Source organism: Thamnophis sirtalis, unplaced genomic scaffold, assembly GCF_051295495.1.
Source record: "Thamnophis sirtalis isolate CommonGarterSnake01/CBP01778 unplaced genomic scaffold, rThaSir2_p1.2 scaffold_2, whole genome shotgun sequence".
Taxonomy (NCBI): Eukaryota; Metazoa; Chordata; class Lepidosauria; order Squamata; family Natricidae; genus Thamnophis; species Thamnophis sirtalis.
Window position 1 is genome coordinate 137,016,873 of NW_028261382.1, and position 27,117 is coordinate 137,043,989.

The 27,117-nt window shown below is 37.6% G+C and overlaps 2 protein-coding genes across 4 annotated transcripts in view; one reads left to right on the forward strand and one right to left on the reverse strand.

Annotated features, from left to right (window-relative positions):
* ASPH (aspartate beta-hydroxylase) overlaps positions 1-13,382 on the forward strand; it is a 113,800-nt gene extending 100,418 nt beyond the window's left edge. The window contains exons 24-26 of the mRNA XM_087707017.1: positions 3,633-3,724; positions 7,325-7,458; positions 9,618-13,382. Coding sequence (XP_087563143.1) covers positions 3,633-3,724; positions 7,325-7,458; positions 9,618-9,768 — 377 coding nt within the window. The 3' untranslated portion in view covers positions 9,769-13,382. The remainder of the gene's footprint in view (positions 1-3,632; positions 3,725-7,324; positions 7,459-9,617) is intronic.
* The window catches only part of CLVS1 (clavesin 1), a 100,852-nt gene continuing 87,091 nt past the window's right edge, over positions 13,357-27,117 (reverse strand). For all 3 annotated transcript variants that reach the window (XM_087707020.1, XM_087707022.1, XM_087707019.1), the window contains one exon: positions 13,357-15,119. In XM_087707020.1, the coding sequence (XP_087563146.1) occupies positions 15,032-15,119 (88 nt within the window). In that variant the 3' untranslated portion in view covers positions 13,357-15,031. The remainder of the gene's footprint in view (positions 15,120-27,117) is intronic.

A 27,117-nucleotide genomic window follows, 5' to 3' on the forward strand; every position in this document is an offset into this window, starting at 1 on the left:
GGAATTGGCCAAGTGAGAACGAAAACCCAGCATGGACAACAGGAGTAAAAAATAATATTTGCCGAGAAGATTTGGAAAGCTCAGATTGTTTAACAATTGGGTTGGTAGTTTAGTTCTTTTTGCTTTTACTTCTTCCTCTTCCGTCTGCTGTTTTGTTTTCCCCAAAGACTTGATATTTATTTGCCTCGGAACAGTGTCGGAGAGAGAGGAATGTTTTGGAAAGGACCTTAATTCTTTGCTGGATATATATTTGTGTGTGTGTGTGTGTATGTATACACATACATACATAGAGATAAATTAACTACTAGAATTGAATACCTGTATAAATGATAAAATTAAGAGACATCTTTTGGTATAAGATAATAGTGTGGTATATAAATCTATGATATATATTAATTAAGGACTAAAATAGAATTGAATACTATATAGGAATGTTCAGGTATTGAAACGTGATATTAAGGAAGGTTAACTATTGTCAAATATTGAAATATACAATTGCTTATATTATTGATATTACTGATAAAGTAGAAGTAAAGTAAAGTAAAACTTATATGCAATTGTGGGCAAGGATAAATAGGGGGATAAAAATGGCAACTTCAATAAATTTAGTGAAAAAAACTACACCCAATGTGATTTCAGCCACACACCCTTCCTCAAATCAAAGATCAATTGAGAGTGCGTTGGGGTTGGAGAGAGGCGAAAAGATGGCAGGAACAATCGGGCCAGCTCCAACAATGCAGAGTATGCAATTGATGCTCCAGATGATACAAGAGACATTGACAAAAAGCCAGGAAGTGACAAATACTAATCATGAAGAGACAAGGAGGAATCATGAAGAAATGAAAAATGAAATGGGAGAATTGAAAGGAACTATCAAAAATGTAGATGACAAAATTGAAAGTATACAGAATGCCTTAGCAATTAATGAACAGAAAATCCAGTGTATGGAAGAAAAAATAGAACAAGCAGATCGGAAGATGGGAAAAATGGAATTGGAATATAAACAACTTAATAAAGAACTAGAAATATCAATAACCCGACTTGAAAATGAAAGAGCTGCATTCTACCTAAGATTCTAAAACATACCGAAAGAGAAGGAGGAAGACCTGAAAAGAAAAATGATTGAAATTTTCACTGAAATTCTCAAAAGAAAAGAACAAGAGTTGAGAGGAGAAGTCGATGAAGCTTATCGGGTGCATACTAACTATGCCAGAAGACATAGTCTCCCGAGAGAAGTGCATGTAAGATTTGCTAAAAAACAACGAGAGATGAAGTCTACAAAAAAACTAGAGAAGAGACTATTACATTACAGGGAAAAGAGTTGATCACGTTCAAACAGATTCCACAGAGAATTCGGGAACAACGTAGGCAGTACCAATTTTTAACAAACCAGTTAAATAAAAATAGAACAATGTACAGATGGTTGGTACCAGAAGGGGTTCTGATATCTTGGCAAGGAAAAAGATATAAGATAGAGAATACAGAAGAAGCACAGAAATTCTATGAAGAATATAGCAAAGCGGAAGAAGAACAAAGAAGTAAGGAGGGACTAGAAAGTAGAGGTCGAGAGGAAGAAACATTAGGTGACAAGGAAAGAAACAGGAGAGAAGAACAGAGGCAAGAAAGAGAGAGAACAGAGAACGAAGGCGCGAGAGGGAAAAGTCAGATACAAACTAGAAGTTAAAAAAAAAAAAAAACCAGCTAAAGATAGATCAAGAAATAACAATTATCTCGATAAACTTGAATGGACTGAATGCACCCCAAAAAAAGGGGCCCAGATGTTTAATAAACTTAAGAAATTGAAAGTAGATATAGCCTGTATACAGGAAGTAAGAATTGACAGGGCTTAGATTTCATCTGGGCTACGTAATCAAGTAGACGAAATTGAAATAGAACCAAATGAGTGGGCAGACCAATTTAATAATTCAAAAGGAATTAGCACAGAAAATTAAAGTAGTCAGACTGAATTACTTGGAATAAGTCATCAAATCAGGACGATGGCTGGCATATAGACTGTAGAACGAAAGAGAAAAAAGGAAATGATACGAAACTATATGGGTTTGTGGAAATACCATCCCCAAGAAAACATAAACTGAGATTTGAAAGAGACACCTATAACAATAGAAAAAGAAAGGGAGGGGAGAAGGAAGGAGATGAGAGGAGGAAGGAAGTAGAGAAGGGGGGAAGAAGGAAGGGAAAGGAGAAGAGGGTGGAAGGGAGAGAAAGAGAAGGAGAGATAGTAGGAAAGGAAGAGGAAGAGTGGAGGAGAGGTAAGGGAAGAAGAAAGAGGTAAGGAGAGGTGGGTGGAAGGGAGAGAAAGAGAAGGAGAGAAGGCAGGAAGGGGAAGAGAGAGGGTAGGAGTAGGGGAGAGGTAAGGGAAGAAAAAAGGGGTAGGAGAAGAGGAAGGAAGGAAGTAGAGAAGGAAGGGAGGGAGAAAAGAAAGGGAAAATAAGGTGGTGTTACAACAGGCGCTAGGGATGGTAAACAAAACAACTCAAACTGTATATTATAACCTTTTAAATGGAATAACAAAAGTATAAGAATGGCAAAGAAAAAGAATAACTATGTGAATGTATACCTATAATTGTATGTAAGAGAATAAATGACAGTAAGAATATAAAACACAATATAGGTAAACAATATTTTGGTATAAATAGCTAAGTATAAATAAATATAGAATTGTATATAAAAATGGATAACGAATAAGGAGACCATGAATGCAAGATGGAAAACTATAGAAGGGAAAACACTAACTGTAAAGAAACCGATACGGAACTGCTGTATGATATATGATGGAACTTATTGTTCCTATGTTGTTTTAAGTCATGTGTTTGTTTTTGTTGATGTGTTTATGTGTTTAACATAAAAATTTAAAAAAAAAACTTTCTTTTAGTTGGTCATAATATTCTGTTTAGAAGATTAATATTCCGCAAAGCATGAGCCCATCACCACTGTTATAAAAAGACACAGAATTTCATTTATATTTTTATGAAATCCTTCTTTGCATTTCCTTAGGGAACTAAACATTATCCTCTTTCACAAAACTAACCAAGGCAAATTAAGCGGTAAGAGAGACCATGGAAGGGAGAGCAAAACTGGACCAAAGTCACTCAGGAAACTTTGTTCTTATCTATAGTCTTGATCCTGCAACTAGATTTTATGCAATATTCAAATAGCTCTTCAATGCTTCCCTCTCAATTCAATAAAAGCAGGTTCTAGGTTCAGTGAAAATTTATTATGAACTATCCATAGATATTAGGACATATCATATAAAGTAGTAGACAGCCTGGTATTAAATCTGTGCCAAAGCAAAATTATTTTCAAAGAAAAAAAGTTATCCGTCTCTGGATAGATGGATGCTAACTGTAATGAGTGTGGAGTATGAGTTATATTCTGTATAAAAAGAAATACAAAAGTATTGCACTTCTATACTTGGATACAGAGGCCAATTCGATTAGAGTTAATCACCCCTGGATTTTTGGATGATTACACGTTTAAATCTCTTTCAAGCGCCTATTGAGCTGACATTTTCAAATCCCCAGTATGACTATCTTAGATTTTTTTTGTTGGGGGGGGGGGGTGAAATTCAGATTACCTGTGCTTAAACCATATTTTTCCTCTTTTCACTCTAGGGAGAAAAAATGAGAATGCCTGCAACAGTGTTCCAAAATCATGTGCCTTATTAGAACGTTTCACAGAAGCCACCGGATGCCGAAGAGGGCAGGTACTGTCTGGTTTGTAGAGCAGGTCCATAGATAGATATGAAGAAGTATCCATATATATTGGGCAAATATCCAACTTCAAAGGGCAAAGTGTGATTCAGATGCCACATGGGCGCACCTATAGCTTCTGTTCTGAACATCTTAAAGCAAAGAGGTCTTCTCCTGCGATTGCATATTCACTGCAAAAGACAGCCAAGTGAGTGAGGAATGGCAGCTGCTTTTAGCTGCTACACTTGTAAACATGTGCTCTGAATCACATGCTGCCCTTTAAATCCTTCCTCCCCTGCCCCCGCCCCCAACTGAGATTAGATTGATGCTAACCCTGCTGGCCTTAAAGACATGGTTTTGTCATCAAGGATCCAGCTGTGTGGCAAAACCTGTTAGGTTGATTTGATGGTGGTAGATTTATTTTTACTCAGCTGCTGATTACATGACTGGGAGTTAGTTACTTTCAACTCTTCAACCAGAATCATGTACAGTATTTAGGTTTAGGTTTTAGGTTTATTCGATTTATATGCTGCCCTTCTCCCAAGAACTCAGGGCGGCGTACAACATTAAAAGAAACACATAATACAAAAGTTAAAAAGAGATTAAATAGGATATCCCAAACCCAATTAAAATTGACAATGACATTTCTTTTAAAAGAATTCAAATTCAAATTAACAGTAATCAATAATTTGTTTTGTTTTGTTCAGGCCAGGCTGGCTTGCTGGAAAAGCCAACTTTTTAGGGCGCATCGGAAGGACTGGAGGTCGGGGATTATATGAAGCTCCGGGGGCAGCTCATTCAGAGGGAAGGCGCTCCTACAGAGAAGGCTCTCCCCCTGGGGGTCACTAGCCGACACTGTCTGGCCGACGGCACCCTGAGGAGGCCAACTCTGTGGGATCGCACTGGACGATGGGACGCTACCGGTGGCAGTAGGTGGTCTCGCAGGTACCCTGGGCCTAAGCCATGGAGCGCTTTAAAGGTCATAATTAGTACCTTGAATTGCACCCAGAAGACAACTGGCAACCAGTGCAGGCCACCTAAAAGGGGTGTAACATGGGAGTACCTAGGTGCCCCCATGATAACCCGCGCAGCCGCATTCTGGACCAGTTGAAGCTTCCGGGTGCTCTTCAAGGGCAGCCCCATGTAGAGAGTGTTACAGTAGTCCAGGCGAGAAAGAACAAGGGCATGAGTGACTTGTGCACAGAGCATCCCGATCCAGAAAGGGGCGCAACTGACGTACCAGGCGAACCTGGTAAAAGGCCCCCCTGGTCACGGCCGTCAGGTGTTCTTCTAAACTAAGCCGCGTGTCCAGGAGGATGCCCAGATTGCGGGCCCTCTCTGAGGGGGCTAAAATTTCTCCCCCTATCATCAAAGATGGACCAAGATGCACAAATTGGGATGACGGAAACCATAGCCACTCCGTCTTGGAGGGATTGAGCTTGAGCCTGTTCCTCCCCATCCAGATCCGCACAGCCTCCAGGCATTGGGACATCACGTCGAGGGCATCGTTTGGGTGGTTTGGGGTAGAGATGAAAAGTTGGGTATCATCAGCATATTGATGATACCGTACCCCAGTGGTTTCATATATAGGTTGAATAGTTGGGTATCATCAGCATATTGATGATCTCACCCAGTGGTTTCATATATATGTTGAACAGGAGGGGTGAGAGAACCGACCCCTGGGGCAGCCCACAAGTGATGTGCCTCAGGGTCGATCCCTGCCCTCCAGTCAACACAAACTGTGACCGATCCGATAGGTAGGAGGAGAACCACCGTAAAATGGTGCCCCCCACTCCCAATCCCTCGAGTCATTGCAGTAGGATACCATGGTCGATGGTATTGAAAGCCGCTGAGAGGTCTAATAGGACCAGGACAGAGGAACAGCCCCTGTCCCGGGCCTGCCAGAGATCATCGACCAATGCGACCAATGCTGTCTCCATGCTGTATCCAGGCCTGAAACCCGACTGAAACGGATCCAGATAGACAGCTTCATCCAGGGACTGGGGAAGCTGACGTGCTACCGCATTTTCAATAACCTTCACTACAAAGCGAAGGTTGGAGACTGGACGATAGTTGGCTAAAGAAGCTGGGTCCAGGGAAGGCTTCTTAAGGAGGGGCCTCACCACTGCCTCCTTCAAGGCGGTGGGAAAGTATTTGAGATGGGTAGCTATACAAATTGAATAAATAAATTCAGTACTTGAGATGGGTGGCTGTAAAAATTGAATAAATAAAAATATATAAAATAATGTACAAAAAGGTATAATAAAAATATAAAATTATACATTTACAATTCTTATATATAGTGGGGAGTGTAGATGTAGATGTATATGTGTTACTGTAACTTGTAAATATAATTTACAAAAATATTAAGAAGGATATTTGTCTGGGAGCAAATGCTAAAATGAAATCTCTGACTTTCCAATTTACTTTTACTGAATGTTTATGAGTGAGTCAGCATGGTATTTGTTATATATAAATGATACAATGATGTTTGTTTTTCTACATAGTCTATGATTGAAAACAGAACAGTACCTGTCCATCACAGCAGTCAATAAGTACAATTGATCTAGAACATAGGTGTCAAACTTGATTGCGTCACATGACGTATCATAACTTTTTTACCTTAATGGAGCCAGGGTGGGTGTGGCCAGCACATGACGTATCTGGCCCACGGGCCGACAGTTTGACAGGCCTGATTTAGAAGGAGATACAACTAATTTTGGATATGCAAACCTTTACATTATACATACTGTGGCTAAAATCAAGTTTATTTCAAATAGGATTATGTTAACATAATTGCTTATTTATAAAAAGTGCTGACCATAAACTGATTTGATTGAACTGTCTTTTGGGATTGTGTTTAAGGCCAACAATATGATTCAGCTTCAGAAATCAGTTAACAAATTGATTGTTTAATCATCTACAACCGTAATGACACCTAAATATCCTTGGTTATGGTGTTAAAAAAAAAACCACTTAAGTAGAGTTGGTTTTCATTTGCCCTTGGAGGCAGATTACAAGACAATTCTAGCTGTTGGCTGGACTGGAAAAAAATAGAAGCAAATATTTTCTATATTGCTGTTGTGAAATCACCTAGAATCAGGTTTGATTGAAAATTTTATGTGAGTAATGGAGAAAATTAAGACATTTACCGTATGGCTCTTTACACTATGATTAATAGATGCAAATAAAGCCACTGGTGTGTGTGTGTGTGTGTGTGTGTGTACACACACACACACACACACACACACACACACATACATACATACATATTTTCTTACGTCCTTATTTTTAAAGTGAAAGCATAATCCACAATAGACATTCAATGACATACAGTATACATAAAAGCATGTGCCTATGTTGATTAAATGGAATTAGAATAGTTCTAGGAGACTCAATTTTAATTAAGATGCTATCGTGTGTTCTGAAGGGCATAAATTCATTTTCATCCATAAAGCTGTTCTCAAGTAATAAGCTTCAAAACTTCAAGTAGGGAGCCTAACATAAACTTTAGTCATTTTGGTTGGTTCAGTTATATATAGTTTATTTATATTTCTAGAAGGTTGATATAATTGAAGTGGGTTTTTGAAAATCAACTGAACATCTTTGTGCAGATCAAGTATTCTGTCATGCACCCCGGGACTCACGTCTGGCCTCACACAGGACCCACTAACTGTAGGTTGAGGATGCATTTAGGCTTGGTCATTCCTAAAGAAGGCTGCAGGATACGGTGTGCTGAAGAAACCAGGTATCTTTTCCTCTCCTCACAACATATTTTTTTCTAGAGTATCGAGAGCCATGATGCTAAGAGCTGGTATAGAATCCAAGAGAAACATCTCCATTGTAAGCTAAGCTAGCAAAAAAACCATCAGAGAGAGTAGTACGAATATAAATCTTAGAATCCTGCTTATCTTCACCTAGTCAGGTCTACTACAGTATCTGTACTTAACAATATCTACATAGCGGAGATGGGTTGCTCCCGATTTGGCCTGGTTCGACTGAACTGATAGTGGTATTTTGGCCTGGGTCGCAGAACCGGCAGCGACCCAGGCTGGCCATGCCCCCAAACCGGTTCCCTGGTCACTGCTGCCATTGCCAGCATGTTTAGTAGTGCTTGTGCATGTGCAGTTCACTGTAAATTGTTCTGCACATGCGCGAAGAACAATTTACATTGAACTGTGCATACACATGCGGCTCACATCTGGAATGCGTGCGAAGTGAACCGGTAGTAAAACCGGGAGCAACCCACCTCTGCTACATAGGCATTGAATTAGGCATCATGCAAGCTCCTGCTTCATCTGAGTGTCATATAATTTTGAGATTATTACCATTGTTCTTAATGGTATGCAAAGTGAAGCACAGCTTTTAGCTTCATAATTGTTGTGCTATGCTATGGGGCTGCAATCCAAACATTCTTTTTTGCATGAGTGCCCACTGAACGCCCCTCCCCTCCTTTAAAAAAAGTGAATTTGAGTGGGGAAGGTAAAGAGTATTCTGAGAAGCTGTGATGATGATGCAATGAAAAATAGGGGGATATACAGTAGGGGATACAAATAAAAAAGTCAAGATGGCAAGCTGCAAAAGTGTAATCGAAGCCCTGTTCCTTTGTAAGTGCAGGGTACAGTTGCAATGCATGTAAAAAAAGAAGAAGAATTATTTCAATCCCATAGTTGCAGCTATCTTTATGACTGTTTTGACACACATGCATATGCATGGATAACAGAGTTTATTTCCTGGCAAATCGGATTCATATGATTGGTCAAATTGTGAGGGTGCCAGTATTAGGCTGTCAACATTCCTGGTGTCCAATGGCACAAAAAAAACCCCACCCCTCTCTCCTTTTTGGGTTACTCTTGTTAATTCAAGACTAAAAACCAGCCCAGGAAACGAGAGCTAATTTCTAATATCACTTAACAGCTGACACATTGCTCTCTTAGTTCATCTCTACATAATATAAATGAGTTGAAATCTTTGTAATATACCTTACAATTTTGTCTTGCCTAGTCTTGATTGGTGTTTTTTTCAACTGTTCTTGCTATAATACCTGTTTGAATGTTCAGCAACTTCAAAATGTGGTATTATTTCACACAGTGTTACAGTTTTTTCCTTCTTATCATGTGCATCTCCCACGTTGCCTTTATTTCCTTACCTATTATCCCATAATGTGTCAGTAGATGGGACTTGTGCATTTGGAAGTGAAAAAAAATCCAAGGAATAAGGCATAGTTGCAAACACTATTTCAGATTTTTTTTTTTCTTATGGAGAAATAGTACGCATAGTACATTTTCTGTGAAAGCCTCTGGGTCAGTATAAACAGGTTAACTCCCATCAAGGTTATCAGTTTTTCACTTGGTAGAATGAAAGATATAGTAACTACAGGAAGTCCTCAATTTAGAACCACAATTGTGACTGGAACTTCTGTTTCTAAGTGAGGGAGTTGTTAAGTGAGTCATGTCTGATTTTATGACCTTTTTTCCACGGCTGTTAAATGAATTACTAGTTGTTAAATGAATCACGCAGTCATTAAGAATATCCAACTTCTCCCATTGACTTTCCTCATTGGAAGTCAGCTAGGAAGGTGAATGAATGACAGTCATTTGAGGCCAGGACTCTGTAACAAATATATGTTGGTTACCAAGTGCCCAGATTTTGATTATGTGACCATGGAGACACTGCAACAGTTCTTAAATGTGAGGTCATAAGTCAGTTTTTTCAATGCTATCATAGGTTCAAATGATCTTTAAACAATAGTTGTAAGTCAAAGAGCACCAGTAGGATACTATAGATAAACCATGTCACTTTGATCAGCTATGTAGATTTTGCATCTAGGATGTAGATACAATTGGAAAAGTTTTGAGTTCTCATAGGCATCAGGTAAAATATAATTTGTTTTTTTTTCCATTTCAGATTCTGGGAAGAAGGGAAGATTCTCATTTTTGATGATTCTTTTGAACATGAAGTATGGCAGGATGCTAATGCTTATCGGCTGATATTCATTGTGGATGTCTGGCACCCAGAGTTAACATCACAACAGCGACGCACCCTACCAGCTATTTAAGTAGTCTTGAAGTTTTTCCCTTTTGAGCGTCACACTGTGTGCTGAGAAGTACAACAAAAATTAAATGCAACTGTATCAAGAATGTGTAAGGACTTTAAAGCATCCTGTTCTGTGCACTGCCCAATTACAGCACAGATCTGAATGCTCTGTATTCATGCTGCAAGTTGGAATTCTATGCCTTCATCAGCCAAAGAACATCCTGTGCTACATTTTGAAAGAAAACTTGTGCCAGATTTTTTTGATATATATTTTTGGAACGCCTTCACGTAAAAGCCACCTTCAAAAGCCTGAATGTAATCATAAAGAATGCAGATTTCCAGACTGTGCAATTTCTAATCATTATGAGAAGGTTATTCAGAAGCAGTATTTAGTGCATTGTGTCCTCAAGCACTACATCTACCACTCATGATAAAAGCAACTATAAGCTCTTATAGAACAAAATGAAAATTCATTATTGCTATCTTTTATAATTCTACATTGGTTTCGTCCAGTGGATTTGTAGTGTGACCTGTAGATAAGAGGAACAGGTGGCTTTCTATTTTATTTTTGATAGATAAAGACATTTTTTCATCAGAAATAATATGTATGGATACTTTTATTCTGTTCTATTTTAACCACTTTCTTTTTCAACTTTTCTTTTAGTTCTCTTTTTATATTAATTTAGAAACAGTGAAGCCTTCAAGCAGCAATCTATTTTACTGAGGGTAGCTTTTTCCTTCCAAGTCAAAGGATGAGTAAACATTACCTTTGTCCAATTCTAGTTAAGAGCAAACTTTATCCAATTTTGTGTTTATTTCTATTTTCATTATAACATAAAAACATATTTTAAGCTTAGATAAAGTACATACAGGCTTTAGGCTGCAATTTTTTTCACCAACTTTTTAATGCAGTTTTTTTTTTTAAAGAAACTTTCTTAATCTAAAGCTTGATTAAGAAATAATTGATATCTGGAGCCATTTTGTAACATTTTTGTTTTCAATTACAGCCAATTTCATATCATACATGAAAATAAGACAGAGAAAGTAACATATAAATATAGTTCTGTGGTGTTTGTTGGTATTCCCATTCATGAATGATCGTGAAACTTTTTTAATGATTTATTTTCATTCAACCTAACAGTGCCAACCTTTGAATCTCTTTTCTCTTTTTTTGCTATTGAAGCCACTATATAATTTTACATTCATCTCTGATGATGCAATAAACAATACTGACATTTAAACAGCTTTGCATAGATGTTTCAAATTACGACCACTAAGACTAGTTATAAGCAATTAATTGCTCATTGTCAAAAGGTATAGGATTGGTGAAATTTTATGCAGAGAAATGTGCCAAGGTACACATTCCGAATGTAGATCTGCAAAATTTAACAGGTGCTCCTGGAAATAATTTCTGGTCATAATTCGTGCAAAATACAGCATTTCATAGATTGAATAATCTCTTAATCTGCCTTGATTGCTGTTTGTTCCTTGCTATGACAAAAGTTGTCAAACTGAGGGTTGGAAACATCTTAAAGAGTTCCAGAGTTGAAATAATGTATATTGTCTGAGGTTTGATATTCATGCTAATACTAAAAATTGTATAAATCAATTTTCCAGCTGCCTCTTTTTCTTATCACAGCCACAAGGACTGTGTAAACCGCCTACAATTCTTCTTCTTTTTAATTATTTATGTTATAGAAAACTATGTTGTTTGGCGTCTCTCAGAAATATTATTGAGTCTTTATTCGGCATCTCTGCCAAATAAATAGTATATCTTTTGCAACTTGCTAGTCTGGTAGCAGCCCATCAATAGTGTACCTGTTTCTTTGGAATTCCTGTAAAATATGCAAGTTATAGAATTTCAGTTTTTTTAAAAAAAATATTTTAAATGACTAGTCTTCCATAATGGATTTTGGGGAAGGTAAATATAGAAAGCAAATAGCTAACTATACCCAGTCTGCTGATTAAAGTTTGGAGCACCCTTTTAGTATGATTCTATTGTTGCTATAAAAAACAAATATGGGCCAAAAATAAATGATAGATGGTGTGGAAGGTGCCTCTAATGAATATGCAAATTTATGTGTCCTTCCCATTAAAAAAGATAGACTCCCATTTAATTTTTTTTAATTTCAAATAAAATATTTTATGTAGTAAAGTTGCAAGATTCTATCATTGCTTTTTGATATATAATTTGTTATTCAGTAATTACAAAGAGTATTTTATAGAAAAGAATATCTATAGCTCATGATAGAATTGTGGAGTTCTTGGCATTCTTCGGACTTGGTTCGTTTGTAGATGTTTCCTTACCCAACTAAATAACATCATCAGTAGGGTTCATCTGTCAGCAAACAATCAAACTCAGAGAATACCAAGACTCCATATTTATTTCATGTACAACCCTAATCAAAATAAAATTATTAATTTAATTCCTGGGAAGAGGGGTTCTCATACACATTCATTATCATTTTAGGATGATATTTCAAAATTTAAGAATGCTTGTGGTATGGCATTCTGTGCCTTAAATTCAAGAGCTTTCAAAACTAGTGCATGGCTGCTGGTGTATGTGCATGGGTGTACAGATGCGCAGAGAGAGACAGGCCCTAGAGCTGTACATCCTTTAAAGAGAAGCTCTGGACCTTATGAGGAACAAGGCCATCATCTCTATAGTATTAATGGATTAAAAGCATCTTTTTATTTTCAGGATTCCCCGTGAACTAATGCCTTATAGCAGTAACTGCTCCATTTTTAATTCTGGTGCAGAAAATTCAAAAACAGATGCATTAATAAATATGCAAAGGCTCAAGGTTCATGCTTTGGTAAAGTCCAAAGCATTATTTCCAAATAATTTTACTATCCTAACACATGCACCACATTCTGTTTCAGTATCAAATCTGAGTTTTGACTCAAAGTAATGAAGCACAGTTTCCTTGAACTACTGCTGCTAGCAACCCTTAACTGAAAAGTATATTGCACAGGGTATACATGTTTCGGTTTTGACTTTTTTATTTTAAAGGTTATTATACTCCTCTATGTTACTGTAAGAAGCATATTAAAAAAGTGATGCACTGTACAACTGCAGACTTAAAGCGTATTCATCCTCAACCTTAGTAATACTAAGATTCTTCAGGAAAGATATTCCTGTGATATTTTCAAAGTATATTATAATGTTCACACAAGCTTATTTACTTCACAATTTCAGGATTTATTATCTGAGTTGAAATTGCTACCTTGAATGTCTGTGGATTTTATGTATAGCACACCAATAAGATGTCTGACTTTTTTTTCTTTGTTTTGGCCACCATAAACGTTAAAATCTCATGCCCAACCATTTTTGTCCACCGCAGGCATAATTGATTGGTACAATATCCTTCTTGGGATTATTGAGTGGGTACCTAAATTTACAGAGCTAACTGCCAAACATTGATCAATAGCAATAACCCGAACCCATGTGGCATGGAAGAATCTGAGAGGCAGCTGAAATCAGTGGATGTAATCAATTAGTGTGTAAAACCCACTGAAAGCAAGAAACATATGTGAAAGTGGTGAGTAGTGAGTGAAAAAAGAACAAGTGCCAAACATTCTTTCATTGTGAAAATAAATTACACATGTCTTTAGATAGGTTTTTAATGCTTGTTGAAGCCTGTTTTCAAAATTTACAATGCATTTGGTCATTGTTTTTGGAGGGTATGACATCCTCCTGAAACATAAGTGCAGCACATTTTCCCTAAATCATACATTGATTAAAAACTCACTTGCTTGGTTATGATTAACAGTTTTCATTGTTGGTTCCATGGCAAAAAAAACAACAACCAAAAAACGTTGATTTTTGACCCGGACAAGCTGTGGTCCAGAGTAAGCTTCCTTTATGAATGGAGACCCTGTATTTCACTTAGAAGAAAGGACTGATGGAGCATTACTGGTTTCATAGAAGAAAGAAAGTCATACTCAGCTCTTGGACAATAGCAATGTTAATTAAAGTATATTATATCTGTAGAAAAATGTACAAGCAATATTTTAGCACTGTAGATTAGACAATTCCTGAAAAATCAAGTCCCCACTAAAGATGTTTGATAGCAACATATGATTTGATTCATCATTTATGGCCACTGCTGAAAAACATCACTGCTTCAGACCACCACCTAGGAGTTGCATAGCCATCCTTGGTCAATGGTGATTAAACCTCTTTAGAATATGGTTTAAATATTCTCTGATTAAAAATTGCTAAATACTGCTATGTCATATTTTGATATCCAACTGAAGTGCTTACTGTATCTGAAGAAATAAAATGACAATAAAAATAATGTTGATATAACTGATTTGTTAAAAAAAAAAAGTGTTTGAATTGAATGGAGCCCAAAACAGAACAAAGTTAGCATAGCAATCTGTTCTTTGGCTTTTGATCTCTGGATATTTTATGATTTATTCCACTTTTCTTTCTAATGGTAGTATATTCAATAACTGATCCCAAGCTTTTTCTTTCTATTATAAACATAACCAAATATGCAGTCAGTAAACCTGACTTGGCTAGATCTTTAACTGATTGCAGGAGAAAATATACTTAAGGGAATTCTGCTGAGCTCAATTGACCTAAACGAGAAATCCTCAATTGGAATATTAATCTCCCAAGACATTCAAGACACCCTGCTTGTGTTTGCATGTATTTCACACATGCCAACTTTCCCAGCTGGGTGCCCTCCAAAAAGGTTAGATTACAATTTCTACTATCCCTAGTAAATATGATCGATACCATGCTGCTGGTGATAATGGAAGATTAATTAGGAAAAACTTTGGACGTGATACTTCTGTGCTGCAAACCAAGCTTGGCTTCTTACTGCAATACTTAAGACATTTTTAAAGTGGTGGTGTAAATACATATGTATGTGTATATGCACAGGCATGCATGCCTTCTAATTTTTATTTAAACAAAACTGTAAATATCTGCCTAAACAATACGAGAGGACTTCAATGGATTCATCTTTCAGTGACAGATCACTGAAAGCAATCTGTGTTCCAGACATTATTAATATAATGCACTCTTATAAAAAAATTGTTTTACAATCAGACTTGTTCACTTGTTATTCTGGGCCACAAGGAATAGTTTACCTCTGGCTTTGGACACAGACACATGGCTGGTGATAATCATTACTTGCTCCACAAAGATGGAGTGCTTGGGGATTTTTTAAGCTGAATGCACATTAATGTGTATTAAACTTGTCATTCGCTTCAGAAGGATTGTGGACCACTGAAGTCTGAAGATACAGCTGCATTTCACAGGGCTTTCAATCTCAGTCTAGAGCTAGTAGTGGCTGGGTGTTCTCATTCACATTCTGTTCTTCGTGCTTTAATATGCCGTGTTCCACCACAGATTGAGACCTGAAAAAAGCAGAATGGTAAATATTGCTTAGAAATTAAATAGCATGCCTGTTGTTTGTTGCTATTGTCTTTTCGGACACAAAATTCACACAAAGTAGCTGGCAGCTGTATATTTTTCCACTCCTGAAAAAACCTGGAAGCCGATTTGGTTCAGGTACTATTATGAGAACTCTAAATCAGAGGTCCCCAATTCCAGCAACCAACATGCCAGCAACTGGTTCACACAAACAAGTGAAGCCCCATCCATGGCATGCAGGTAGCATGCAAAACCATGTCCCCTCTGGTCCACCGAAAAACCTTTCTCCATGGAACTGGTCCCTGGTGCCCAAAATCTGTTGTCCAATAAATCTAAACCTTTGACTTTGGGACAGTCTTAGTTCAGATAGGAAGGAATACCATCTCTTTGCAATGGAGAGGTGGGGAAATCCGTTCTTTTCAAAGAATTGTTTTAAAATAATGCCAATGGCAGGTGAGAAGTCTGTGTACTGCAGTATTTTATCACACCAATTTTCAAAGAATGAATGTAGCAATAACTGAATAATATTCCAAAATGCTGTGAGATCTACTACACAGAACTGAATTAATGGTGGACTGTGATTCATTCATGTTAAATGTCATTTATCCATTAACTAAATTTAAAAAGTAGATATTATATTCTACCTAAATCGTCACCAGCAGTTACTTTAACACTATTACCGGGTAAAAATAGAAATGCCACCATTTTCTCTCTTTTTTAAAACTATTAATAAAAATTATCTTGGGAATAGGAAATCAATTCCAGTTGTTTTCTTTCCAAGGACAAATGATCTCTTCATTGAGAGAAAGGGGAGAGGCTGCTTTGCTTCTATAACTTTCTAACCTTCAAATTAAGTCTTTGATCATTTGCAATGAATTGAAAAGACTTACTCCTTTATCAAAGCTAATTTGCAAGATAAAGATTTGAGCCTCCGACTCATATTCGAATCTTAGGCTCAACTAAGAAAACGGCATGGAATGAAAAGCAAACATATTTCCTATGATTAGTTTGTCCTTTATGAATCAACCAAAGTAATATAATATTATAATAATCTAGGTCCGTGATGGCCAACCTATGCCATGCGTGCCAGAGGTGGCACACAGAGCCCTGTCTGTGGGCACGCATGCTGAAGCCAGCTGCTCTTTTCTGGGTTTTGGTGTGCGCATGCCACAGAGGGGGCATACTTGAAAGACCAGCTGTCCGTGCACATGTGTGCAGCAAAACCTGGAAGAGTAACTGGCTGCCACATGCATGTGCACCAGCTGGCTGCTCTCTTTCAGGTTCCAATGCTCTGGCGCATGCATACGTGCTCCAGTTTTGGCACTCAGTGCCAAAAGGGTTAACCATCACTAGGTAGTTTACTGCTAAAGAAAGAATAATATCTCTGCTATTCATGATTCTACACACTCGAACATTGGTCTAGAAATCCCTTTCTGTAATTCTAGGTTAATATTATACCAAGTTTTTTAAAAAACCAATCTATACCTGCTCCCTTAAAGATCAAAATGTATTACTCATTCTTGTTTGTTATTCTGAGGAAGGGAGGCTGCTGCCAAAGTGTAATCATATTGATATAAGAAATTCCCAGCAAGCCAAGTCAATATTACCAAAGGTTGACGATACTGGACTTTGTACCTCATGGACATCTAGAAAGCTACAATATTTAAAAACTCCTAAATATTATTGTCCTCCTGCTGTGCATTTTGCTTTGTAGAGAGTAGATAAGCTATGAAACAGGCCAGGTAGTTGTCCTAAAATGCTTTTCCAAAAACTGAAAAGTTCCAACTGGACTTTCTTTCTTTTTTTTCTTTGAAAACATTTTGCTTCTCATCCAAGAAGCTTCTTCACTTCTGAGAAGCTAAATGAAGCATGATCTTGCTTGATTAGAAGTTGATAAGAAAGTCACCTCTCCTCAAGAGGCCATTGCTTTATCCTTGACTTTGTGACAATTTTAATCCAGGCTTCAAGTTCTCTTTTAGGCTCATAGCTCCAAAGGATCCTGGAGAAAACAGAATTATCTAAGAGCTCTTTAGGTTGGATTCAGGCTGGGGCATAGCACCAAGACAACATTAATCACTGTCGATAATTGTTCTGTTGTGAGAATTTGAGGAAGAACAGGCTCTAACTCAACTCTAGCAAGATTAAATGGCTATAGGTTTTAGGCAGGAGTGAGTTCCTACCGGCTGAACAACCAGTTTGCTTCACATGTGCTTTGTGCTTGTGCTTAGTTTAGCAAAAATTGAATTTCCACATTGCAAACAAGGAAAGGAGCAAGGAACACAGCTGAAGGGCGGCAATTCAATCTGCTGCCAATGATCAGCTGGGCTTCAGAAGCAGAAATAAAGGCCAGTATGGCAGGTTTTCACAGAAACAGAGAACCGGTTCGCTCTCGGCTTGTAATCAGAGCTAACGGTTTGGCCAAACTGGGCGAAACCGGTAGGAACCCACCACTGGTTTTAGGGACCACCACATCTGGAGAGTTTCCATCAATAACTGTGGATGTTGTACCCCTCTGACAGTCTGAACTGGTGTGTCATCTAAGGGTGCTCCTGAGCTCCCACAGGTGGCAGCTGTGGCCACACTGTTGTACTTCTTTGTGGATTGAGTTGTTCTGCTCATAGTTACTCATGTATTAATGACTTCCTGATTGGATTATTGTAATATGATGTGTGTGAAAATGCCCTGAAAGTGTATTTTGAAACCCAAAGCTGGTCCAGAATGCAGAAACCCAGAATGTTATCCCTAGATAATATCATATAACATCATTGACCTGGGTTTGCTTCCAGTAAGTTTCTGGGTGCAATTCAAGGTGTTTTTAATCCAGTCTGAAGCCCTTTATGGCATACATCTAGGTTAGTTGAGAGACTGCCTGATTCTGGTATTTTCTCTGCATCTCACCTGATTCAGCATGGTAAGCAAGTTCCAGGTGCCTTTTGTGAAATAGTGTTTTCTTATGAAGCAAACCCAGGTCAACTTAGGAGGCGTGCCTTCTCTGCTCTGATACCCGCACCATGAAACAGCCTTCACCCTGAAGACTGGGTGGTCCTAACCTGTTAGCCCTTTGAAAGAACTCAAAACCCAGCTCTTCCCTCAGTCCTTAGAACTAGAATGTTAATAAACATTTGTGGTTCTGCCCTTATTATTTGAGACTTTTTTTTCTGTATCTATTTTCTATATGATTTTTCTACTCCTTTTATGTACTTGTTAGCTGTCCAGAATTGTTTGAGCAGTAAGAGAAGAAGTCATATAAGTTTGATAAATTTGCATAATTATAGCTTTGAAGTATAATCCTCCTTTTTTATCTGTAAGCATATAACAACTTTCCATGAAATATTAAATAAATCAAATTCAGCTTTAAAGTTAGTTTCAGTTTAATTTTAAAAAATGTGTAAAACCCCAATCATCAATTCCCCAGCTTTTTATTTCTGTCCTATTGTTTTATTTCTGTCTTCTTAACAGCCTTATTTGCTACAACCAATGTGTGGGAGAGGGGGAGGGAGGAACAGAACTCAACTGTTCTGTTGAGTTTAGTTGAGCTTCGTGCCTTTTAAATTATGACCAATCGATCAGGCCACATTGCAAAGCTTACAAATGCAATAGCAGAATTGGAAGGGACCTTGGAAGTCTTCTAGTCCAACCCCCTGCCTAGGCAGGAAACACTATACTGTTTCAGACAAATGGCTATCCAACATCTTTTTAAAGACTTCCAATGTTGGGGCATTCACAACTTCTGGAGACAAGCTGTTCCACTTATTAATTGTTCTAACTGTCAGGAAATTTCTCCTCAGTTCTTCTTGCTTCTCTCCTTGATTAGTTTCCACCGATTGCTTCTTGTTCTACCCTCAGGTGCCTTGGAGAATAGTTTGACTCCCTCTTCTTTGTGGCAACCCCTGAGATATTGGAACACTGCTATCATGTCTCCCCTAGTCCTTCTTTCTATTAAACTAGACATACCTAGTTCCTGCAACCGTTATTCATATGTTTTAGTCTCCAGTCCCCTAATCATCTTTGTTGCTCTTCCCTTTCCAGAGTCTCCACATCTTTTCTGCATCGTGGTGACCAAAACTGAATGCAGTATTCCAAATGTGGCCTTATCAAGGCATTATAAAGTGGTATTAACACTTTACGTGATCTTGATTCTATCCCTCTGTTTATGCAACCTAGAACTGTGTTGGCTTTTTTGGCAGCTGCTGCACACTGCTGGCTCATATTTAAATGGTTGTCCACTAGGACTCCAAGATCCCTTTCACAGTTACTACTGTTGAGCAAGGTACCACCTATACTGTACATGTGCATTTCATTTTTGTTGCCTAAATGTAGAACCTTACTCTTTTCACCATTGAATTTCATTTTATTAGATAGTGCCCAATGTTCAAGTTTGTCAAGATCCTTCTGTATCGTTAGCCTGTCTTCTGGAGTGTTGGCTATTCCTGCCAGCTTGGTGTCATCTGCAAATTTGATGAGTTCCCCATTTATTCCCTTATCTAAATCATTGGTGAAGATGTTGAAGAGTACTGGGCCTAAAACAGAGCCTTGGGGTACTCCACTGCATACTTCTCTCCATGAAGATGCAGTTCCATTGAGGACTACACGTTGAGTGCGGTTGGTCAGCCAGTTACAAATCCATCTGGTGGATTTACATTCACTTGGCTCTCATCTCTAGTCTGTCCCATTTTCATCTAATTTTTCATCTATTATACAACTTTCCCAGGCTATTTGTCTTCCAATGATTTATTCCTGCTGAAGAAAATATTGGGGGAAAGAGTTCCTTTCCAATCTGTGACTATTGATTTTCTTGTCAAGAAAAACAGTCTTTTTTTCATTGAGAGAACTTTGACAAGTTTTAAAATTTCCTCCTGTGTTACAGGTTGTTTCATTCCAAGTTTTTATTGATTTGATTACATCGGTGTCTGAGTTTTAGCCATAGCATTTCTTGTGGAAACTTAGGAAGGGCAGGAGGGAAAAATCCATTACCAGTCTTCTCAATGACCAGGTAAACTATATAATAGATGGCTATAGACCTAAACAACTTTGATAGTGACTTCTAAATATAGCAAACAACTTGGGGCCTACTATTGATTTATCAGTTATCCCACTTGTGTGGCTACAATGAAAGACATTTGTATATGAGTTTTTTTTACTATTTAAAGAAGATAGCATATCTCAAAATCTAATACTATTTTGTGATATTTGTAATAACTGTGAGTGAGCTAGTTCATACATACTAATATTTTTAATCGTAATGTTTTCTAGATACATAGCCATGCTTTTGTGTGATGTATAAGTGTTCATGCACATAGTGATGAGATAAAGTAGACTGTGAGCCACAAAGGTTTATGCAATATTAGATGTGTTAGTTTTAACTATGCCAAAAGACTCTTGATTTCTGCCATGTCTCTTCCCAAAGAGTTTATAATCCAAATTATAGAGAAAGAGGGGATGGAACTGAGAATTTTTACTGATTTATTAGTTTTTTTTAGTCTGCTTTTATTACTTTTATTAGCAACTCAAGGCAGCAATGGGTCAGCAAGTTGGCCACAGTGAGTTGTCCCATTCCACAGCAAACACACATAATACTACATTCTCTTCCTATTTTCTCCAGGACAGCAACCCTATGAGGGGAATTGGACTGAGAGAGAGTGATTGGCTCAAAGTCATCCAGCTGGCTTTCATGGTTAAGGTGGTACTAGAACTCACAGTCTCTTGATTTCTAAGCCAGTACCTTAACCACTACACCAAACTGGCTTTCTCCTGGTGAAACATCCTATTATAATATCAAAAAATTCCATTTCATTTTTATGATCTACAGTTCAAAAATAGTTTATTATATTTTAGACATTTTTTCCCACTGAAGTAGTGAATATTGAATCTAAATCTTTTCAAGTTATATGGGACTCCAAGAGTGTTTATCAAGTCCTATACCCTGTATCCACATCTGTTTAATTCTTGATCATTATTATTTAGAGAAAATAAACATAGTTTCTTTGGATTTCTGTGGCTGTTCAAGCAAACCCAAATAAGATCATTGCTCCTTTAGACCTTCTTTATTAGCATGGATGACCAGAAGCTGAGCATAAAGTGCATCCTTCATTGGCACATTCTTTGAAGTTTAAGTTGAGCAGGCCAAATACCAGCCTATATACATGGTTATGGGGGCACTTGCCTAAACCCTGAGATGTTTGAAGAACAATATTTACCTATGTTAAGCTTGCTTTAGAAGGAGAAATTCCCAAAGACTTGTGGTCATTTTGAGAAGAGAGAGATGGAGGAGGAGGATATGTAATGTATGTAACCATATTTTTTTTATATCAGGGTGACCATTCATGAAAAAAGCCTACCGGCTTTTGGTGCCCACCAGCTTAATACTTCACCGGAGATTCCACACAGAACCTACAATTTGAAAGGAAGACCCATTTACACCATTATTGTGGTAGAAGAGATAAATATTAAAATTCATATTGAGTTGTAGATTTTGTCAATGTCGTTTGGAAATCTGCAGTTGATTTGGTATGGTTTTCATGCCAAGTGGTGTGGGTTTCCCCCCACCCCAAGGTGCCTACTATAGTTTCTCTATACTGTCAATACTTCTTTCTCTTGCAGTGTGGGGCAGCACACAAAGGACAATTAAGTTGTCATAGTAACTACAGTTGGAAAAGAAATCTTTTTAAAACAGTAAAAATGCAGAAAGTATTCTCCAATAAGAAAAGAAATGGATTTTTTCAGCCATTTTATTTATAAGGTCCTCCCGGGCATAACAGTTTTAAAGTGCCCTTCTAACCATGATATCCGCAAGGGGGTCAAAGTGTGATATTGACATGAAATCAAGCTCCACCTCTTTCACGAGTTTGTGGTCACCATTTTGACTTTTTGATTCTTCTTTCGGGCAGACACCTCTGCCTCTAAATATCTATATCTGTGATTTAGGATTAATTTTAATGTACATTTTTGTTCACAAACATTACAAGAATACAACCAGCAAAGGTCTCCCAAAGCCTTGGTATCTCCAATTGTTTTATCAAATTGATATTGAATTCACAAAAGAGAAAAATATTGATTTATGCATACATTTAATTAAGAATGGAATCCAATTGAATTGAAGTGTCACCCAGTTCCACTATTCTTTGAAGGGTAACTGCCAGCACACCATACAAAAATAATTCAGAATAATTCAGAGGAAAACCAATGGGAATCATCATTCTCAACACTCATATCAAAGACATCATCTAGAAACTATAACACTCCCATGCATACAACCAACAGTATGGCTCTGGCATGTATGACACATTTGTCATAATAATAGCAATAGCAAGAGCAATACCAGTTAGACTTATATACCGCTTCATAGGGCTTTCAGCCCTCTCTAAGCGGTTTACAGAGTCAGCATATTGCCCCCAACAACAATCCGGGTCCTCATTTTACCCAACTCGGAAGGATGGAAGGCTGAGTCAACCTTGAGCCGGTGAGATTTGAACAGCCGAACTGCAAAACTGCAGTCAGCTGAAGTAGCCTGCAGTGCTGCATTTAACCACTGCGCCACCTCCGCTCTCACAATAATGAAGGAACAATTGAGAAAACACATGAAACTATCAGCAACATCTTTAAAGGATAAAATTCACAAGGGAAGAAGAAAATAACCACACACTACCTTTTCTGGATATCTTCTTCAGGAGAGGAAATGGCAGAAAATTAGAAAAGCAAGTCTATCGAAGAATCACCCACACTAACCACATGCCCCATTACCAAAGTAACAATCCAATCTCCCACAAAGGGATATATATATAAGAACATTACTCAGATGAGCACAAACTCACTACAGCAACCCAGAATACCAAGAAAATAAATCAGACTTGCTATTCAACCTCTTCCAACAAATTGGATACCCATGCAATTTTATCAAAAAGTACCTGACTATTCAACTCACTACAATACAATCAACACAAGTTATGAAAAGAATAATAGTACCATGCATTAAAAAAAATCAGAAATAACCAACAGGCTCTTAAACCACACAACAACACAAATAAACTAAAGCACTTCGAAACATCTTAAGTAAATCAAAAGACTCAGTAGCCCAAAAAAGAAAGAAAAAACATTAGTCATCTACAGCAGGATAAAACTGTAACAGCCACTAGGCAGGACAAAAAGGCAGAGGACTAGCAGTCTTCACATCCATGAAAATAAGGGTCAGAAGATGTGGACAAACTCAGCTATGATTTCAACAGGGAAACTGTAAACATTCTAAATTAATCTTAAAAAATGCTAGGGAATTTCTGGATGATTGGTACCCAGACAAATAAGGGATCAACAGGCACATAGAGATAAACTACATTTACATACCATTCAAAAAGGACAATAAAAAAGCTAAAAGGGGGGTCAGATTACCTCTTCATCAACAATCAACACTAAGATAAAGAGGAATTAACACAAGGATTAACATCAGACAAACATTCAAGCAATAAACAATACCCTAATTAAGGAAGTAGCAACTCAGACAAATAATCAAATAGTAAACAACAGGCTGATCAAGGCAACACAGGGTGGGGGAAACACCCTCATAAATACTGACAAAGAAAGCTACTATATTTAAACAGAGAGCAAACTCCCTTCTCTTCAAGCACTGAAGATGTCAGCTAATCTGGTAACAAAATGTCTGCAAGTAAACAACTAAGCTCAGAGAGCACCAAGATTATCTGTTCAGCTGTAACTTACATATATTCTCTTCTATTAAAATTAATATTTTTGTATTTAAATGGCCATAATAATCAACATAATATAATATTCCCTATCACCAAATATATAATAACTATAATATTTTGTATTATATTGATTATTATGTGCAGCAACAAGAAGAACTGAACATGAGAAGTGTTTGTTATTTGTTTTCTATTATTTAGAGTTATACTATTCATATTGATGGAAAAATTGCAATAGAGCACAATCCTATGTGTGCTTATTCAGAACAAAGTCTCATGATATACAGCTAAAATTACTCTCAAATAAATGCTAGATCTGCTCTGTGCCAGTCCAATGCAGAGGTGGTATTCAGCAGGTTTTGACCAGTTCAGATAGCGAAAACGTTGAGTAGTTAGAGAACCAGTAAATACCACCTCTGACTAACCGTGCCCCCATCTATTCTCTCCTTTCTGAATGCCAGCTGATTGGGAGGAAATGGAAATTTTGCAGTAATCTTCCCCTGGAGTGAGGAGGGAATGGAGATTTTACAGTATCATTTCCCTGCCACGCCCACCAAGCCAAGCCACCCCCACAAGCCATGCCCACAGAACCAGTAGTAAAAAAAATTGGATCCCACCACTGGTCTAATGCCTTAATAAATGGCAAGCCTGATTTCTTCATGAGGGATAATCCAAAACAATGGAACCGTAATAACAAGTTTCTAGCCTTGGCTCATTTCTGTGCATGAAAATGAGGGAAAGAAATACTTCTTTGCAGGATTATCGTACATAATGTTTTGGTTCTGGTAGGAAGAGGCAGTCTAGCAAGTACCTTGGTGCCAAGCTATAAGTCACCAGCAAACATTTTGAATGAGCCTTCAGTATAGATATTACCTGTTTCTGGTAGCTACCATATTGAATACCAACTGCAGTTTCAGAGTGCTTTTTCAATGCAGCCACTGTACAATGCATTAAAATACTCCAAATGCATTAGCGATGAGTAAATCCTTAACTGCCTAACTATACCCAACTGTCTCCTTGTGGTCAGGGAGTATCAACAGCCAATACCAATCAGTAAATCCATGAATCCCTGTCTTTGAAATGATGAAAAACAGCTCTTGACTTTCCTGTCATATTCATATAAATTATATTCATTTAAAGAGGGATCATATTTCCCCTTTAGCTTTCTTTTTGTACGAAAACATTACAAATTGCTTCAATGTTTCATCATTGTTTTTAAATCTCCTAATCATCCTGTCATTACTGAACCTGTTCTAATTTGCCTGATCAATTCTTAAACAATTGTGTTCATAGTGCTCAAGATGTATTTTGGTCACATCCAGTGGTGGGTTCCGTATCCTGGTGCAACTGGTACAGTGTAACGGGGCCCGGCATCTACCACATGAACCCGTGTAGCATGTGCATGTGTCCTTACCTCCTGTGACACCTCCGCAACGCTCCAGCTGCTCAGCGCGGAAGTGCCAAAGAGCTCAAATACAGGTAAGGAGGGTGGGTGGGTGGGTGGGTGGGCCCTCCAGAGCACCATACTGGAACAGTACCCGGTGCTCCTGGCAGACACCGGTACGCTCGTACCAGGGCATACTGCCTGCAACCCACCACTGGTCACTTCCACTGCTGATGAAACCTAAGATTGTATTTACCTGTGTTTGGCAGCATATTATGCTATCAGTTATTTTTTAATTTGTAATCAACAGTATAACCCAACCCCTTTTATATGTGCCTTGGATTCTTGTTTCCTAAGCAAAGAATTTTACATTTGAGTTTGGTTCATGTCATTCTCTCAATTTTAGCACACATTTCAAATTTATCAAAATTATTTTGAATTTTATGTCTGTTTTCTGGGATATTAGTCCACCTGATTTTGTATCATCTGCAAATTTTATAAGCATTGATTTCAAATTATTAAAAAATGAGTTATCCCAGACCATAATTACAATATTAATGAGTACAAGGATTGGGACTAAATCTTGTGGCAATCGACTCAATACTCAATAACACTTTTGTGCAGCCCACACTTAATTAGATTACTAATCAAAGTAGCCTAGCATATTTATTTATGCATTTGATTGATTTGACTGCCACTTTGCCAACTGATGCTGGATGGCTTAACAAATATGTCTAAACATTGTAAGGATCAATAATCCAAATAACTCATATTAGCACATCTTTACTGAAATCAAGATATATATCAAGATATATAGCATTTCAAAAATTGATTAATTAAATTATGCAATAAAAATGTGGTAACCTAAAATTTATTCATTAGTGCCCATGCAACTTTTTGATAATTATCACATTGCTTTCAAACTGCTTAAAGATCAATTATGGCATAAACTGCTCTAGAATTTTATCAGATATCAGAATATTATAAAAACTATAACTGTCATTAAAAGTAGTGGTGGTGAATAGTACATCGGCAAATTTAACTTTTTAAATTTCAGATCATTATAGTTTCAGAGTTTATTTTACTCTACTGCATCCATGATAAAGAGATTCCTTTCAACCCTGTTTGGTGTGATCAAAAGGCACCCAATCACTTGTTATGTACAACATGACACCATGGTAAGCATTAATGTACCTAGTATATTCAGTGGCGGATTAAGGCTCACTGGTGCCCTAAGCACTGACCAATCTTGGTGCCCCTCCTTTGTACATACTGTAAAAATCTTCATTGGCTTTTTTTCTCTCTCTCAACTTCGGGCCTGGTCCCCTAACCATGTGCTTAGTCTGCTTAATGGTTAATACACCGCTGAGTATATTTGACACCAGAAGCACATCAGATTTAATATTCCCTTCCTTTGTTGTTGAGAGCCACTTTGCTCTAATGGTTAAGGTACCAGGCTAGAACTGGGAGACCATGAATTCTAAGACCTAAATCAGTTAGGTGATCTGAACCCAATCATTTCTCTCAGACATAGGAAGAAATAAATGAATTTTTCATTTTATGAAAAATTTATTTATTTATTAAATTTATAGGCCACCCAATCCCGCAGGACTCTGCCAAAATATTGCCAAGAAAACCGCAAGGGTAGTCACCAGGAATCAAAATAGACTTGAAGGCACATTTCCTCTGTATCTGCTGCACCTATTGTCAAGCAGCTGATCAGCATGCAGGCAGCAGTAATCTGACTCCACACCTCCCATACCTTCCTTCTATATTCAGCTGTGCCCCCTTATTGCTTGCATACAGAGAGGACTCTGTCCCCCATCCCCGTGATAAACTACTGATGTTGAAATGAAAGCGATAGAGAATAACCCCAGGAAGATCAGTTGTCATTGATAAAGTCCA